Source organism: Phocoena phocoena, chromosome 1, assembly GCF_963924675.1.
Source record: "Phocoena phocoena chromosome 1, mPhoPho1.1, whole genome shotgun sequence".
In the NCBI taxonomy this organism is placed as follows: Eukaryota; Metazoa; Chordata; class Mammalia; order Artiodactyla; family Phocoenidae; genus Phocoena; species Phocoena phocoena.
Genome location: NC_089219.1, coordinates 86,411,484 through 86,428,797, shown reverse-complemented (window position 1 = coordinate 86,428,797; position 17,314 = coordinate 86,411,484). Strand labels below are relative to the sequence as shown.

The following is a 17,314-nucleotide window of genomic DNA, read 5'->3' as shown; positions in this document are numbered from 1 at the left end:
GGCTAGATGGGTGTAAGATGGTAAATATGTTCCAGTAGTTCCTTCAGCTGCCTTGGCCACTGGTTTCATTATGCTTCTGGGAGATTTACAGAGGCTCAATATTCTCATCTATGAAGTGGAGATAAAAGTGATCTTATTAATTTTTAAGAATCACTTATATATGAAGATCAAAAATGAGTATTAATTTTAACTTTAAGTTCCTTCATTTAACTCAAAATATGCAAAAAGTGTAAAACGCACATTTTTAGCTATTAGTATTTGAGACAAAACAATTTTCTGACACAGACTATAGAAATATTGTAGAAAAGTTCTTAACTATGTTATATTCCTAGATTCATGATCATCCAACAAAATGTTTTGAGCATTGATTGTGTGAATTGTGTACTGTTCTAAATTTTGCTTCTTTTTTTTTTTTTTCGGTACGCGGGCCTCTCACTGTTGTGGCCTCTCCCGTTGCGGAGCACAGGCTCCGGACACACAAGCTCAGCGGCCATGGCTCACGGGCCCAGCCGCTCTGCTGCATGTACGATCCTCCCGGACCGGGGCACAAACCCGCGTCCCCTGCATCGGCAGGCGGACTCTAAAACACTGCGCCACCAGGGAAGCCCTAAATTTTCCTTCTTTTGAACTGTCTTGGAGCACCCACATGTGAATGGAAATTTCTAGTGGATAAATATCTTTACTTGAAAATTGTTTTGTTGTTAACCTATAAAATCAAATAAATATTAAAAGCCTTAAAACATGAACATCGTTGGTGGGGTTAAAAGGCAGAATGGTGCACAGGATAAAAAAATTCAGTTAGGGCTTTCCTGGTGGCACAGTGGTTGAGAGTCCGCCTGCTGATGCAGGGGACATGGGTTCGTGCCCTGGTCCAGGAAGATCCCACATGCCGTGGAGCGGCTGGGCCCGTGAGCCATGGCCGCTGAGCCTGCGCGTCCGGAGCCTGTGCTCCGCGACGGGAGAGGCCACAGCAGTGGGAGGCCGGCATATCGCAAAAAAAAAAAAAAAAAAAAAAAAGTTCAGTTATTGTAAATGATGTTGCCATAGCTTTCCAGCCCAGTGGAATGTAGAAACTGGGCCAAGATGCATATTAGGAATATTCAAAGTTAGTTCCAAATACCCTTGAGCTAGTAAGAACCTGTGGTGTAATCAGAGAAGCAGAGTCAGAAAGTATATAGGAAAGGCTGTTAATGGAATACTGAGAGAAGCAGAGAGAATTATTGGAAGCTGAGAATGGCTCTTGTATATTTAATGCATCAGAACATTGGATTAGTCTCATCATACTTTAAAGATGCCAACCAGCTTTCTTGGGTCCTTTTATTATGACAGAATCTGGGTGCAAGTGATGTAAGCTGTGGAACTCAGATATATGTATGACACTTCTAACCTCCATTTCTTGATTCACACACCTTCCATTCAATCTGATACTCCATTCTGCCCAGTTTCAGTAGAAATGATGGCAAGTTGGGGAAGGATATTAGACTATATATTTGCTTACACTGGTTATAATAGGGTGGAGAAGTTAGATCCTGTACCCACTGCTACACCTGAAGTAGTTAGACCTTTCCAAATAAAGGTACTGAATATCAAAGATCTGAGGAAATAAAACATGAATATTAAGAAAATATTAAAATTTTTTAATGTAAATACTGACTTGCCCAGTTTGATTATATAAGCTAACATAGATAATACATAACCTGATGAAACAGTGCTGACTTGATTGAACCAAAGTCTAGCAAAAAACCCAAAGACAATGCAATGTGAGTTTTCAAGTCTTTCAAACAGATTTGTGTGATTTTTTTAAACTGAGAAAGAAATTAATTATTATTTAAACTCATGGATTAGAAAATTCTTCAACAAGCATATGTTACTATTCCAACTGCTATGTATGCTTAACAATAAAAGAAGCAGGCATCTGTTCTCAGATGTGTGAAGAATGAAATGCTTTAGTTCATTGCTCACTATAATGTTTTTTGGTGTCATACTGTGGAGTAAAACAGGCCAGCCTCTGGGCTTCCCTGGTGGTGCAGTGGTTGAAAGTCCACTTGCCGATGCGGGGGACGTGGGTTCGTGCCCCAGTCCGGGAAGATCCCACATGCCACGGAGTGGCTGGGCCCGTGAGCCATGGCCGCTGAGCCGGCGCGTCCAGAGCCTGTGCTCCGCAACGGGAGAGGCCACAGCAGTGAGAGGCCCGCGTACTGCAAAAAAAAAAAAAAAAAAAAAAGCTGTCCAGCCTCACTGATATTTGGGGAGAGGAATCATAGCTCTCTTTCCCTAGAGAAAGTTCCTGGAAAAATATATCTTTAATAGTTTTTGTCCTTTAAGTAGCGGTACTAAAGTTTTCATACATTTTTTATGGTGATGTTGAATCATGAAGGATTAACATTATTAAAGATTGTATATTTTGCTTTTAATGAAATCTGTAGTTGTCCTCTCTATTAAATATAAAATGTTTATATAAATATATATATATATTTTTATATAATTATATTTTTTATATAAATATAAAAAAAGTTCATCATTGGTAAAAAATTAAGACTTTTTATTACTTTAAAAATAATTTAACATAGTATAAATGTAATTATTTGGGGATTAAAATATTACATAAATGTTTATCTGTGTTAACTTTCGCCTCTTACAATGCATTTAAAAATAAACTGCACTATAAAAGAGTTACTTTGAAACATAAAAGGGGAATTAAATGACTGAGGATAAAAACAAGTGTAACTTAAATGTTACTTCTAATGAAAAATTTATGTAGGACTGTGGTTTACAATAATTGTTGACATATTCCCCTAAGTACTGTGTCTGTGATTTTTCATGGTATCAATCATTTAAAGCAATTTAGGTAATACATTCTGACATGCATTTCTGCTATTTTATTTACACCATTTGCCTACATCATTGTAATGCAGTACCTTTCTGATTTGGTACAGTAAATGCACTCTGTAATATCTATTATGGCATGGTCAAAGGATAATTTATTGTCAAATAGAAAAATAGGTCAACACTAATGTCACTTGATGATCAATCCCCCCCCTAGTTTAATGAAACATCTCCCCAGTATGCATTCCACTGCAGTGGTTGATATTTTATAGGACTACCTGGCTATAGCAGTAGTGTAATTACTGAGCTGTCAGAGTGATAAGTGGGATTAATGGCAGCCTGATGCACTTTAGTCTGCAGAGCGCTTAGAGAATTGCAAGATGGTATTATTATCAGAGTCTGCCCATTCTGGCATATTCATGGCACCAAAGAAAAAAAGAATGCTACAATTCAGGTTTCCATTGCCCTGCCTCATTAACATTTGACATTTCCAACAGCTGTTATTTGTGAACTAGCTCAATAATAAAAGGAGAATTATTTGGTAAAGAGGCTTAATAACCACAACTAAAACTCCTTGTGTTGTCAGTGCTGTTAAGTGAATCTGTTTATGTTGAATATAAGATTTCTCTGGAAGAACAGAAAAATACACTTTGAATTAATTTGGCTCATTCATACCTGCTGACATTATAACTTTATTTTTTAATTGCCTTGTTATTCAAGTTGCGTGTTAAAAAAAAGAAAAGCCGAAAGCTTGTGACTTCATTAGGGATAACCAGAATCCTCTATCTATTTATCTATATCTTTATCTATCATAACAAGTATTTCCGTTGCTTTATTCTTATGGAGTGGTAGATATTTAAAAAATTGTCAAAATGACTTTTTTACAAATCAGAAGACATTTAAGATTGCATATTATTTTATAGCTATTTTTATTTTAGCTATTTTACTTTACCACATAATAGGAAATCCTTTCAAACCACTGTTAATGTACAACATATTTATCCATGTGAAGATAACACATATAAGTATCACGTCGTTTCAACATCAAGGACCAAATAAACCATGCTTTGTTTTCTTTTTGGATTGTTGTCCTACTGATCATACTTCCAAGAAATTCTTTTTAAACTCAGTGACAGTGTTTTAGGGGAAAAAAACCCCATAAGTATAAGAAGATAGGAATTCAACTAAATTATAAATGTGAATCTAACAATGGCATTTAGTGAAATGATAGGGGAGAGGTTTAATGACTGTATTTCAGAGAGGACAATTGATTATGAAAAGCCTTCGGTACTCATTGTGTAAAATTTAATTTAGAGAGAAGGCTAAGGGCACAAACCAGAGAGAAGAGATCAGATTTAAAAACAAGATATTAATTAGGTACTGAGAAATTGGTTCAGACAATGAAGAGGACTCTCTGACTTATAAAAGAATGACAAGGAGACCGGTATTGTTTTCTTAAAGGAAATGAACCAACGTCTTTACACATGGAAGTGGATAGAAAATGAGCCAGCTAGTGACCTTTGTCACTGAGCAACGTGGGACTCATTCTCAGTGAAATTCTCAGAGAATTCTCATCTTCTGACAGATGTGACAATGGTATATGTTAAATTTCAGATCACCAGCTTAATTTTTCACTACTCCCACTTTCACTTTATGCCATACCAGGTTCCATTAGTTCACCTACCCTCTCATGTTTTTTCTCTCCAGGCCATGGCACGTACTGTTTTTATCCTTTGTCATTTTCTTGAGTGACCCTGCACTCCAAATCCCACCTTCATTTGCTTCCCTAATGCCCACTCATTCTTCAATCATCCCTTTAAGTGTTATTGTTCCCAATAAGCTTTGCCTGACTCTCTCCCTCTAGGACTACTGTTCCTCTTATATGCTCCCTTAGCATGCTGTTTTTACCCAAATTCACATTGACCACACTGACTACTACAAGTACCTTTTATATGTCTGAACTTCCTCCAAACTGCAAGTTCCATGAGAGCAGGACCATGGTGGTCTTGTTCATCACTTTTATAACCTCATATCCCAGGTTCTGCCATGTAACAAGGGCTCATTAAATATTTATCAAATGAATACACAAATACGTATATGAATGTACAAATTAAAGACCGTTCTAACCAGTGGTTTCAGTCCTAAGGTAGTAATTATAGAACTGTGATTCTCACTGTGTGGCTCCAACCATGTTTATCAGAATCACCTTAAAGGGTTTTTCCAAAATGCAGATTCCCAGGCCAATAACTCAAACTCAGGAGGGGCTTCTCTGTGGAAATTATGACATTTATCAAGCTTCCCAGGTGGTTCTTAGGAACACTGAAGTTTGAACATGTCTCTGGTCATTTCCACAGAAAGCAGATTCTGATATGAGATTAGTATGTGGGAAGTTTATTAGAAGATCCACACCTGTAACAAGAGTGAAGGAATCAGGATTGGACAGACATAGCTACAATAAAGGCTACAGTAGATCACTGCAGACCTATTCCCCAAGTGGGGGCAAGGAGACTGGGCCTCTACCTCCCCTCACTGACCTGTGATTGGAAACTGGCAGCAGCTAGAAAGGGGACATGACGTTGCTTCAGCCTGTTCTCTTCACGTGAGGGCACAGCAGCTGGAGGAATAAATGCTTCAGTCTGAAAGCGGGTAGATCTGGTCTATGCATTGAGGCATCTACTGCAAAGCTCAATTGCCATGTGAATAATGCGTAGGTTAAAAGACATCAGAAAATTGGAGGAGGGAGGGAGGGAGGGAGGGATGATGGCAGGGGAAGAAGAAGGCTGAGAGGAGAGGTGAGTGGAAAAGTGGGAGGGATGAATGGAGGAAGAAAGGAATTTACACGTGGTAAAAAGAGAGACTTTACCTTTGTGTTTGTATAATTGTGGTGTAAAAGGCATACAAAACTTTTATCATAAAAGACTCCATTCTCTAAGCATTATCAGTGTCGTGAGGGATCCAAGTAAGACTGATTTAGTAAATGGATGGATGAATGATGTATCTTAAATAAGTATGATCTTCTTAAACTCTAGGAGGAACACCAAGAGAAAGGGCAGTTATTAGCCTCAGTGGTGCCATTTCATACACCTTAGGAGGTGAAACACAAAAGTGTTTGTGAAACACAAGTGAAACACAAGTTTCACAAAAGTGAAACACAAGTACTCTATGTTTATTGCTTAAAAATTTTTTGTATCTAAAAATAGTACAATTTTATTTGTTCTTAATAGACACTGACTCTGAATGGGTATAGGGTAGAGAATATATAGAATATTATCTCACTTACTTTATAGTTTCTTTAATTCAGTTATTTTTTTCCCTAGATGCCTGAAATGTGCAGATGCCCCCTGTCAGAAGAGCTGTCCAACTAATCTAGATATTAAATCGTTCATCACAAGTATCTCAAACAAGGTAAATTTGGATTCAGTTCTGCAAATGAAAATTAATAACAGCCTTTGATCTTGTTCTCTATCTATTATGACCATGATTAAAGCATAAAGCTTGTCTTAGTAAATTGGGTTAAAGTATTAAAAATATGATTTCTATAGGCCTGTGAAAATGTGGCACATTTTATTAATTAGTCTCTCCCAGTTTGTGATATGATTATTGTGAAATGCGTATTCACTGTTTATTGTCTTAAAAATTAGTTTGTGTTGAAATTAGTAATTTTTTAATACAAAGCATTCACTGAATTGATTTACTCTAGCTTAGGCTTGCTAAATGCTTATAGATAGGAATGTCATTGATTATCTGAACACAATCAAATTTGTGAAGTATCTTTGTGTTTTTGTTTTTTGCGGTACGCGGGCCTCTCACTGTTGTGGCCTCTCCCACTGCGGAGCACAGGCTCTGGACGCACAGGCTAAGCGGCCATGGCTCATGGGCCTAACCGCTCCGCGGCATGTGGGATCTTCCCGGACCGGGGCACGAACCCGTGTCCCCTGCATCGGCAGGCGGACTCTCAACCACTGCGCCCCCAGGGAAGTCCGTATCTTTGTTTTAAAATGTGCTTTGGTATTAACTCTGGCACACTGAAACAAATCAAGGGAATTTGTTTAAGATTTGGAATAATTCATAGAGACTGATAGAGTTGTAACCAAAAACCCCCCAACAATTAAAAAATAGAAAACAGACTTTTATGGGCATGAGTAGAAAAAAAAGGAATTTTGATCTTTCAGTTTTTGTTTTTTTTTTAAGTCAATGTAAGGCTAAGCCTAATTTTTATTCACTAGGAGAATGGTTTATTGATTGAATAATTAATTAATAGTATCTTTTGTTTGTGAAAGGAGCATTACAAGCTCTTAGCCAAGTATCTTATCTTTTAACTGAGCAAAAGCTGAAGTAATCTTCTCATAAGGATGTAGCGAATCCTTCCTTTCACAGGGTTTAAAACTTATGTTCTAAAATGCTGCAAAAATCCAGTAAAGTGCCCCTTCAACTACCAGGTACCTTTTAATATATAAAGATCATTTCTCAATATGTCAATGCGTTAAAAAATATTGTAGGAGAAAAATTATAAATTTATATAGCTTTAGGATTTCAAAAGATTTAGAGGTTATTACTTAGGTATAGGACATGGTATTAATCTACATGGTCAGTTTTTTTAGGATTTGAAGTCCAGGTTGAATTTTTAGATTGAACGCTTGTGAACCCAGGGAAAATTACTTATTTCTTTACGTTCATTTATGAAAGAAAGATAACATCTGTCTTACAGGATTATGGTATAAAGTAAATAATATTTGTATGTGAAAAAAATCTCTAATATGGTAATTATTCAACAAATATTTTGTTGATGTGGAATTATTAACTTCCCTATTCATTCAATATGGTAAATACTATACAAGTGATTACTTTTTTTGTAGCCGGTGTTATTCATTGAACATCTACTACGTACCAAACACAGTGACAGGTACTGGGTAAGAAAGGGTCCCTGCTATGACCTTGCCTTTTGGAAATTCGTAATCTGTAAGCAAAGCCAGATACATTAAAAAACAAAGCAACACAAAAACCTAGCCATAATTCAATATGGTTAGTGCTGCAATCCATGCAGTTCAGGAAGAGTATTCAGCATATGAAAAAGCAGGAATATGGGTGTATACACGGCATATTTGGAGAAATATAATAAATTCAGTGTAGCTAAAATGAAGCCTAGATTACATGAACAAGAGTGATGGGAAAGAGACCAGACAATTAGGTTGGGATTAGGTCGTGAAAATATTTTAATCCTATGCTCAATATTTGAGACTTAATTCTGTAGATAGTAGGAAATCATCAATGATTTATATTTGTTTTGTAAATAAGATGAAATCTGAAAAGGGATACTAACTTTGTAGTATCCCAAACATTTATCATCACAGGATCTCTGTCTTGTATGTGAGAATGAATAATTTATGTGAAATGTGTGCATGAAATCTCATTTATTTAATAACCTCATGAGAAAAGGAGTAAAACAAAATGTCCAAATTTTGAAGTAGAAAGTGTTTTGGCTAAAATTATATCTAAGGTAGTAGTACTCTTGGCTTCATGCATGAGGATATACTAGAATTATGATCCATGCTAGCTAAATTTTCCTTATATATTCTATAATTCAATAGTGATTTTGTGATTCTAATTAGTGTATAGCACATTCATTTAAGGTCTACAAAAGTTTATTAAAAAAAGACAAAATGGGAATAATGATAATCTTTGAAAAGTTTATAAAGTGTCTAAACAAGATTAAAATCATTTCTATTTTAGGAAAAAATGTTGTTTCATTAATTCTTTACTACCTGATGAAACATTGCACTTCGGTATTTATTTAAACAGATTTCCATATGAAGAGAAGATATTTGGAGGTATTTAATTGAAAATGTAGTCTTTTGCAGACTTTTAAGGAACTCTGTTGTAAGTAGTATTTTGTTGAAGAATCATTGCACCAATCATGAAAGGTCAGAGATTCTTGTACTTTAAAGCCTGCAGCTTTTTAGCTATTTACCAGCTGTGTACAATGTAGGCTGTCCCACATTGCTCTGCCAGTGGACTTCAAATCAGGAGGGGGTTCTTTCCAGGTTGAGAGGGTAATTGAATCACCCAACTCAATGAACCTTGCGCCATTTTGAAAAAAGGATGTCACTTGTGTTGTATTGTGTTAGGTTTCTGTGATTCAGTGGAGTTTAGGCCAATACTTCCATTCTTTACTTTCTTACAGACTGGATTACAGCTCTAGTTTCCAAATGTACACTCAATTCTGTCGTACCTCCTCAGTCAGTTTTTCTGTCCTTTGTTCGTGCAGGCTGTTGTTTACAATTGTATCTCTCAGTCGGAAGTACACGTTTCAGATTAATCAAACTGTGAATACTAGGCTATATTTTTTGATAGTTTTTTTTTTTTTGGCGGTACGCGGGCCTCTCACTGTTGTGGCCTCTCCCGTTGCAGAGCACAGGCTCTGGACGCACAGGCTCAGCGACCATGGCTCACGGGCCTAGCCGCTCCGCGGCATGTGGGATCTTCCCGGACCGGGGCACGAACCCGTGTCCCCTGCATCATCAGGGGGACTCTCCACCACTGCGCCACCAGGGAAGCCCAATAGTTTTCTTTTGAAAAAACAGTATGCATAAGGTCAGTCTTTAAATTAATTGAAAAATTGCTAAAAAATGTTTCTTGTTTCATGATGCTTTATTTCAAATAATAGTTATTTTCTTTTTCAAAATTTTATATTAAGTTGTAAAGCTTTGGTTTTTCCACAGATTTGCATATTTTACAGAATCTGTGTACTTAGATTTTGTGACTTTTATATCTAGATAAATAAATTTAATAATATACATTAGAAAAAAACTGACTAAATGACTCAATGTAAAATAAAAGACTCTTCTTTATCATAGATTCCTATTGAAAGTAACAAGAAGTCAGAGGAGCAACACAATTTAACCAGCAGAATTTATTGATAAATATTCTTGATAACAATATTTTTATTTAAATATGTTGTCTTGATATATGTGTGTGTGTGCATATGCACACACATGCACAAAGGTTACAAAGCAGAAGCGCAATCAATAGATTTAGTCCATCCTCCTTTTGGGTTTGCTTTTCAACTTCAATGGCTAAGTGGTTTATACCCTTATCAAATAAAATGTGGATCATTTTCAGAATAATTTTTTAAAATCGTAACTCTAATTACATTACACCCTTGTTCAAAAAGCTTCAGTGGCTCCCCATTGCCTAGAAAGTGATGTCCCAATACATAACCTATTATGTAAGCCAATTGGGCTTTCTCCACTATTATGAAAGAGAAGTAAGCAGATGAAAAAAAAAGTATTAGGAAGTCCATAATTTATTACTCAGTAATTTAAAAAAATATAAATATTTTGGATAAATAAAACAAAATGTAGTGATGAGATTTCAGGTTTTCTTTGGTACACAAGGCTAGTTCCCTCACTTTTATTGCTAGATGATAGTGTGAGCACCTCTATCCATCCCAAGAAAACTGACAGAAATTTACCTACCTGCCATAAGATGATGTTCAAGGGAACACAGCTTTTAAAAAGTCTACGTGATGCACCAAGAGGACTAACAAGCCATTATCCTTCAGAGCTAAATCTGCCATTTGGTTTAAATAAGTAGTTCTGAACTTGTCTGTCAGTTTCCCTTACAGTTGAGATGCCAATTTTTCAGTAATGTGAAAGATGTATTTTTTTTCTAGGACTGATTGTATTCTAAATTTTACAACAAGCTAAATATTCTGGATCTGTGCCATTTTGGGACCTAATCTGAGTGGGTCTTGTGGCATAGACTAAGGTACTGTAATTCTAATTAGCCCTCCCTATCTCATAATGTAATAATTCTATCCTTTTAAAACTTGATCAGTAGTATTGTTAATGCTTGATTAGCCAATATTGGATTAGCTTTATTCAAATTTTTGCCTATTTTCTTCAGGTTTTTTTTCCATGTTGAGATTTCCATGGGAAATCAGTTCACTTTTGCTTAGAATAAATACTTTAAATCTTTATTCAGTAAGGGTATGGTGTTGACCAACTCTTTTTGTTTCTGAAACTGTTTATACATTTATTAACTCTTGAAAAATAGTTTGACTTGTATAAAATTCTGGGTTGGCAGTTATTATTTTTTTTCACCTCTCAGACAATATCATTTTAGTGTCTTTGGTCATGCATTGGTGCTATTGGAAAATCACCAGCAGCCTAGTTATTGCTCATTTGAGAGTCATAATATCTTTGGAGGGGAGTTGATTAAAAGATCTATTTATCTTTAGTGTTCAGCAGTTTTACAGTGACTTATCTAAGTCTGGATTTCATTTTATTTATTTTGCATGGTTTTCCTTGTGATTCTTGAATCTGTGGATTGATGTCTTTCATCATTTGGGGGAATTTCTCGTTGTCTTTCTCCTCGCTTTATGGAGCTCTCATTAGATATATGTTAAACATTCTTACTTTAGTCTCAATGACTCAATTTATTTTTTAAACTTTCATCTCTGTGTTTTGGGGGTTACATCTTAGATCATTTTCTTCAATTCTACTTTCAGGTTTACTAATACTTTCTTCACTAATTTCAAACATGTTGTTAAAATGGTCCACTGAGTTTTGAGTTACAATTTTATCTTTCATTTCTAGGAGTCCTTTTTTTTACATTAAAAAAAATCAGGTAGCTTTTTATTTATTTTTCAAGCCTGTCTTTAATATTTTAAAACAGATAAAGTTACTTAGCTTTGTGCTCTGAGAATCCCACTATCTAAAGTATTTGTGAGGCTGATTATATTGTCTGTGATGTCTACTGGCTCCACTCATAGTGTTTTGTTTCCCTGTGTGTTTAATATCGTTTTTTATTTTTATCTTTTTATTATTATTTTTTAATTCTGGCTGCTCATTTTCTTTGAGGCTTTATCTGTGGAAGTTCTTTGAGGACAGCAATGAAGACATTTCTTTAGAAGGAATTTATATTTGCTATGTTCTCAAAGGCCCCGAAAACAAAAGCCTTTTTCACCTGGTTTGATGAATGCCTTTAAGATGGTTCCACTTATTTCTCTGCTTACTGCCTTGTCATTTTTCAGTCCCTGGACATAAAAGCTCATGGATGCGTTCACAGTGACTTTTTAAAACATATTTTACCTATAATTTTAACTTTTTAAATTAGAAGAGTCATAGTAGATAACTATTTCTCAATACATGTGGTAAAGTGCTATAAATAAGATCTAGTGAGTAGTCTAGAATGATTGAAACCCACATTTTTATTAGTAAATACTGGAATAGTAATTGAGAAGACATATGGAAGAAACTGTTGAAAAATAAGACAAAAAGATTTGCCATCAGATATTGATACTCACTATAAAGCTACTATAATTAAGATAATATAGAGTTGGTATAGGAATGCACATTTCTGAAACTGATGAAAATCTGTAAATAGAACCAAGTAAGTAAGAGAACATAATATGTAATGAAGAGGACATTTTAATTCAGTGGAAAATGATGAGTTCTTTGAAAAGTGGTTCTGATAAAATTTTTACTTTACTTTTAGAACCCTTCATCAGGCCATCTAAGATAAATTTTAGGTGGACTAAAGTTTTAAATATAAAAAGAATTAAGGATAATTTTCAAGCTGTGAAATATGTGAGAGAAAATTTTACTACACACATTTAAAAATGTATTTTAAAATAAAATCTAACCAAACTTGAAACCAAGTGAACATTTTTTTTTGCTCTGCATGTTTAGGCTAAGTGGTAACTTCTCTGTTAAATCAGAGTTCCTAAAAATTTAAATGAGAAAAAATAACCTGACCCTGTGTATGCATGGGCAAAAGTTATAAACATTAAAGAAGAGGTCATGCAAATGATTAATGGCTATATTAGAGATGTCCTACTTCCATATTAGCCAGAAATATGTAAATCAAAGGGTGGGACACCAGTTTTCTCTCATCATATTTTTTTTTTTTTTTTTGTGGTACACGGGCCTCTCACTGTTGTGGCCTCTCCCGTTGCGGAGCACAGGCTCCGAACGTGCAGGCTCAGCAGCCATGGCTCACGGGCCTAGCTGCTCCGCGGCATGTGGGATCTTCCCGGACCAGAGCACGAACCCGTGTCTCCTGCATTGGCAGGTGGGCTCTCAACCACTGCGCCACCAGGGAGGCCCTCTCATCATATTTTTAAAGTTAAAATGTTAAATAACCTCCTATGCTATTTAGCAGAAAGGAAGCAAGAAGTCTCATACAGTAGTAATGTATTTGAAAATTTCAAATATATATACTGTTGTACTAGCAATGCTTTGCTGTCTGTTCTTCCTAGAGAAATAAAAGTACGACCATTTAATGGCATATGTACAATAGTATTTATTATACCAATCATAGCATTGTTTAAGGTAGCAAAAACTTGAGACAATTATAGTGCCATCCATCATTAGGAAAATTGATAAATCTATTAGGTTATATTTATATTATGGAATGTTATGAGGCTATGCATTATTATTATATTTGTTGATCTAGAGAGATATCCCTATTAAATGAAAAAAGTAAGTTGCATATTAATATGAATAACATAACACTATCTTTAGAAAAAAATTCTAATTTATATATAAGCTAAAAGTGGCATAGAAGGAAATAACTTAAACTTTAGATTCCTCAGTTGATTGAGGTTGAGGGCAGGGTAAAGAGGTTATTAACATTTTTCTTATAAATGTCCTTATTATTTTACTTCTACAATGAGCATGTATATTTTAAAAAATATTTATTTATTTTCTTTATTTTTTGGCTGTGTTGAGTCTTAGTTGCAGCATGCAGGATCTTTCGTTGCAGCACATGGGCTTCTCTCTAGTTGTGGCATATGGGTTTTCTCTCTGTAGTTGTGGCTCAGGCTCCAGAGCACGTGGACTCTAGTTTGTGGCACGTGCGCTTAGTTGTCCCGCAGTATGTGGGATCTTAGGTCCCTGACCAGGGATGGAACCCACATCCCCTGCATTGGAAGGCAGATTCTTTACCACTGTACCACCAGAGAAGTCCCAGCATGTATATTTTTAATAAAAATAATAAATTAAAATTCAATAGTAAAATAAAATAAATCTAAGGGTTTACAGAGTAACATGTGCAGGCCTTATTCTGAGTTTTTATTTTGGTGTAAAGGATGAGAGAAAAATTCAGCCTTTTTTTTTCTAAATAACTAATAGTTCCAAATCTGTTGAATAATACATTTCCCACTATTCTGAAATGCCACATCTATCATATACTTAATTCTATATTTATTCCCCTGATAGTATATTTATTTTCAGAATATCCTGACTTTTCTCAACATGTAAAATTAGTTTTATGAAATGGAAAGATGCTCTACAAAATAATTATTGAACACTGTGTTTGGACTCTAATATATTAATTTAAATTTATTAATGCAAATGTATGCTTATCTTACCTTATTCATTTATCAGTTGGTATAACATTAAATTTTCTGGAATTCAGCCTTTAATACATAGCCTCTCAGTTTTGAGTCTAGCAAATGGTAGAATGCTAAATTTACTACTGCTAAAGACAAAGGACTATAATATTATTGTCAAAATGTCCCCTCTTTTCTAATGCATTGTGCTAGAAAAGATAGATGGATGTTAAATTGTCTATTGAATCATTAATGCTTATGCAAAGTCTGTCCTGTTTCTGTTTTATAATATATGTCTTTGGACCTTTAAAAGGTTACATTTTTACTTTTAATCACAGCCAACATAGGTAACATTAACTACTTTTCTTTGTATTTGCTTCAAAAAATTAACATTTAGTTCTGAAAACCTATAACACAAAGCATTATTAGTCAATCCATTATAAAATATGAGCAATATAAAATCTAAAAGTAATATAACTAAATGAGAAAAGATATTCATTGTACATATGAAACCAATTTTATATGAGACAGGTAAAGCCACACTGTGGTTGTGTGTATGTTTGGAAACATTTAGACATATGCTACGGTAAATATATTTTAAAAATTAATTATTTTTAAACAGAACAATGATTTATAGTCTATATATGTATATGTAAATTAAACTGGAATTATGGCTTTTTTCTTTAGTATAATCAAGACAAAGAAAAATCTATATAAACACATGAAGTACTACTTAGAATATTTGTCATTATTAATAAGTAAAATTCAGTGTAACAGAATCTAGACAAATGGAATTTTAATCTAACTAACCATCCCATTATATGGCGAAGAAATTTGAAATCCAGCAAGGTTAAATGATTTATCCCAGATCACAGAACCACTTGATAATGTAACTGGATTTTCTTGAGTATGCTTTTCCTTGTCGAGTGTGCTTTTGTTTGCATCACACTACGCTATTTATATGAATGAAGTATGTATATTTATAAGTCATTATTAAAATATAAAGAGCTAAATAAGTAACACATTTGCTATCCTGACAGAGTTTTATAAGTAGTATTAATATATTGAAGAGTGGGCAAAATGTATAACACAGTAGACGTCATCTTAAAGATACTTGGGTTTCATTTTTAGACAAGTACTTTGATAAATTGAAGATTTTTAAGTAAATTGTTATAATCAAAACTAATTACAATTTTGAAAGTAGTTTGGGTTTAAATTAATGCACTTGGAAAGGAGACTTTTCTGATAAATCTATTTGTACCCACTGTACAGATTGTAACTGACAGCTGGTTTTATGAGCCACATATAACACACTATGGTAGACACCAAAACACCCTGTCAGTTAAGAAATCTCTCATTTCTGTCAGTAAAGAGTAAACCTTCATAAAATAGTGTGACTTTAATTTGCTTGAATAGAAGAAAATAGGAGTGTTAAATTATAGTCTAGTTCTAATATCATAAGTAGTAAAATTCTGTCAAGTTATTATCATATATATGATGTTCAACAACGGTCACTGAGTTTGTTGTTTTAAATCTTGTTTGGGGTAAGATGATTTGGAGTGAGATTATTTGAGCTCTTTCTTACCTTCAGGTTTTTTTTTAATTTAGCTATTATATATATTTGTTATTGAAAATATAAATTTATTTTTGAAACTTGGCCAAAAACTTGATTGACTTGTACTTTTTTGCCCTTTTCAATAACAAAAGATTTTTAAAGAACAGAGAAACAACAACAAAACCTCCACAGTTTTTCTTTTTGTAGCAAATATTAGTAACCAGTATATTTAAATTATATCCGAGATGACACAATTCTCAATTATTTGCTGAGTAGGCAGCTCATATGATATAGCTTTGTTTTTAGTGTAAAGTCTTTCAGAAGAGAGGGACATATGAAGTGCAACAATACATCCAGATACTAAATTTCTCGTTCAAACTTTTAGACACCTAATGCCCTTTTAGTATAGAATGTGTGTACATTTTTGTTTAAGTATAAAGAATCATATTTAAGCCATAATTCTGGTTACTTTTAAAAGGATGTACAGTTTAGTTGGGTTGTAAGGAAAAATAATCTCAGTAAAAAATAAAATTTATAATATAAAATTAGAGAAAAATCTTTTAGCATTTTTATGTAGTTTATAAATAGGGGATTCTATCAATGTTAATTTTACTTCACCTTCAATAATTTCTCAAATTAAAATATTTCTATTTGCTTTCAAGTTATGTAATATTTATAAATGATACTTGTAGATTTCTACTTTTACATTTTTTTCTTAGCTTTAATGATCATTCTAACATTATGATCATGACTCTAACATATGTGTTTCTATATTTGCATTGCAGTTTAGATGTAGAAAGGCATCCTATCTCCTTGAAGAAAGTATATCATGAATTATGGTAAACTACTATATGCGAACTCTAGCATACACTAAATGAAATAATCTTATGTTCTATTGTTTATTTCTGTGCTTCTTAGTCTCTCTCTAAGAATGAAAACAATTATACCTTTGTAAATTTCTTACAAAATCTATTGTACATTTTATTATTTTCTCTGGATAAAGTGGGCTTGTTAGTTTTTACAACAGATATTCACATTATTTACTTTAAAATGATCATTCAAATCTGTGAAGTACTTTACACTTTTTGAATTTTACCTAAATGTTTATTTTTGATATTAAAAGATAAATGCTAATCAATTGAGTTTCTAATATTCTACTGCTTGCTTAGAGGCAAAGATTATAGATTAGACATGGTTTCTGAAATTTAAAAAAATTAATAAAAGACAGATCAGAAAAATATACAACTATCGTAAATTTACATTAACAAATACAGTGGTTGAAAAGGTGTAGTGCAAAGAAAGGACATACCTGCATTATGCTTCTGGTTGGAAAATGGTGAAAAATTGATAAAGCTTTTTAAAGGAAATGTTATTTGAACAATGATATATGGTATGAATAGGGTGGATATTGGTATAGATGATAATTGTATTCCATTTAACCAGAACAATCTAGAGCAAAAATACTGATTCTTCACGCGTATCTAGTGCTTACCAAAAGGCCTCTCACAGAGTAGATGTTCATAAATACTTGATGATTAGTGAATTGAGTACATGTACACATACACACTAAGTTATCTTTACTAAGTTGGGTAATATTA

At 33.9% G+C, this 17,314-nt stretch overlaps 1 protein-coding gene across 1 annotated transcript in view; it reads left to right on the top strand.

Moving 5' to 3' along the window:
• Positions 1-17,314, top strand: part of DPYD (dihydropyrimidine dehydrogenase) — a 369,420-nt gene that overhangs the window by 185,762 nt on the left and 166,344 nt on the right. The window contains exon 4 of the mRNA XM_065885362.1: positions 6,144-6,231. Coding sequence (XP_065741434.1) covers positions 6,144-6,231 — 88 coding nt within the window. The remainder of the gene's footprint in view (positions 1-6,143; positions 6,232-17,314) is intronic.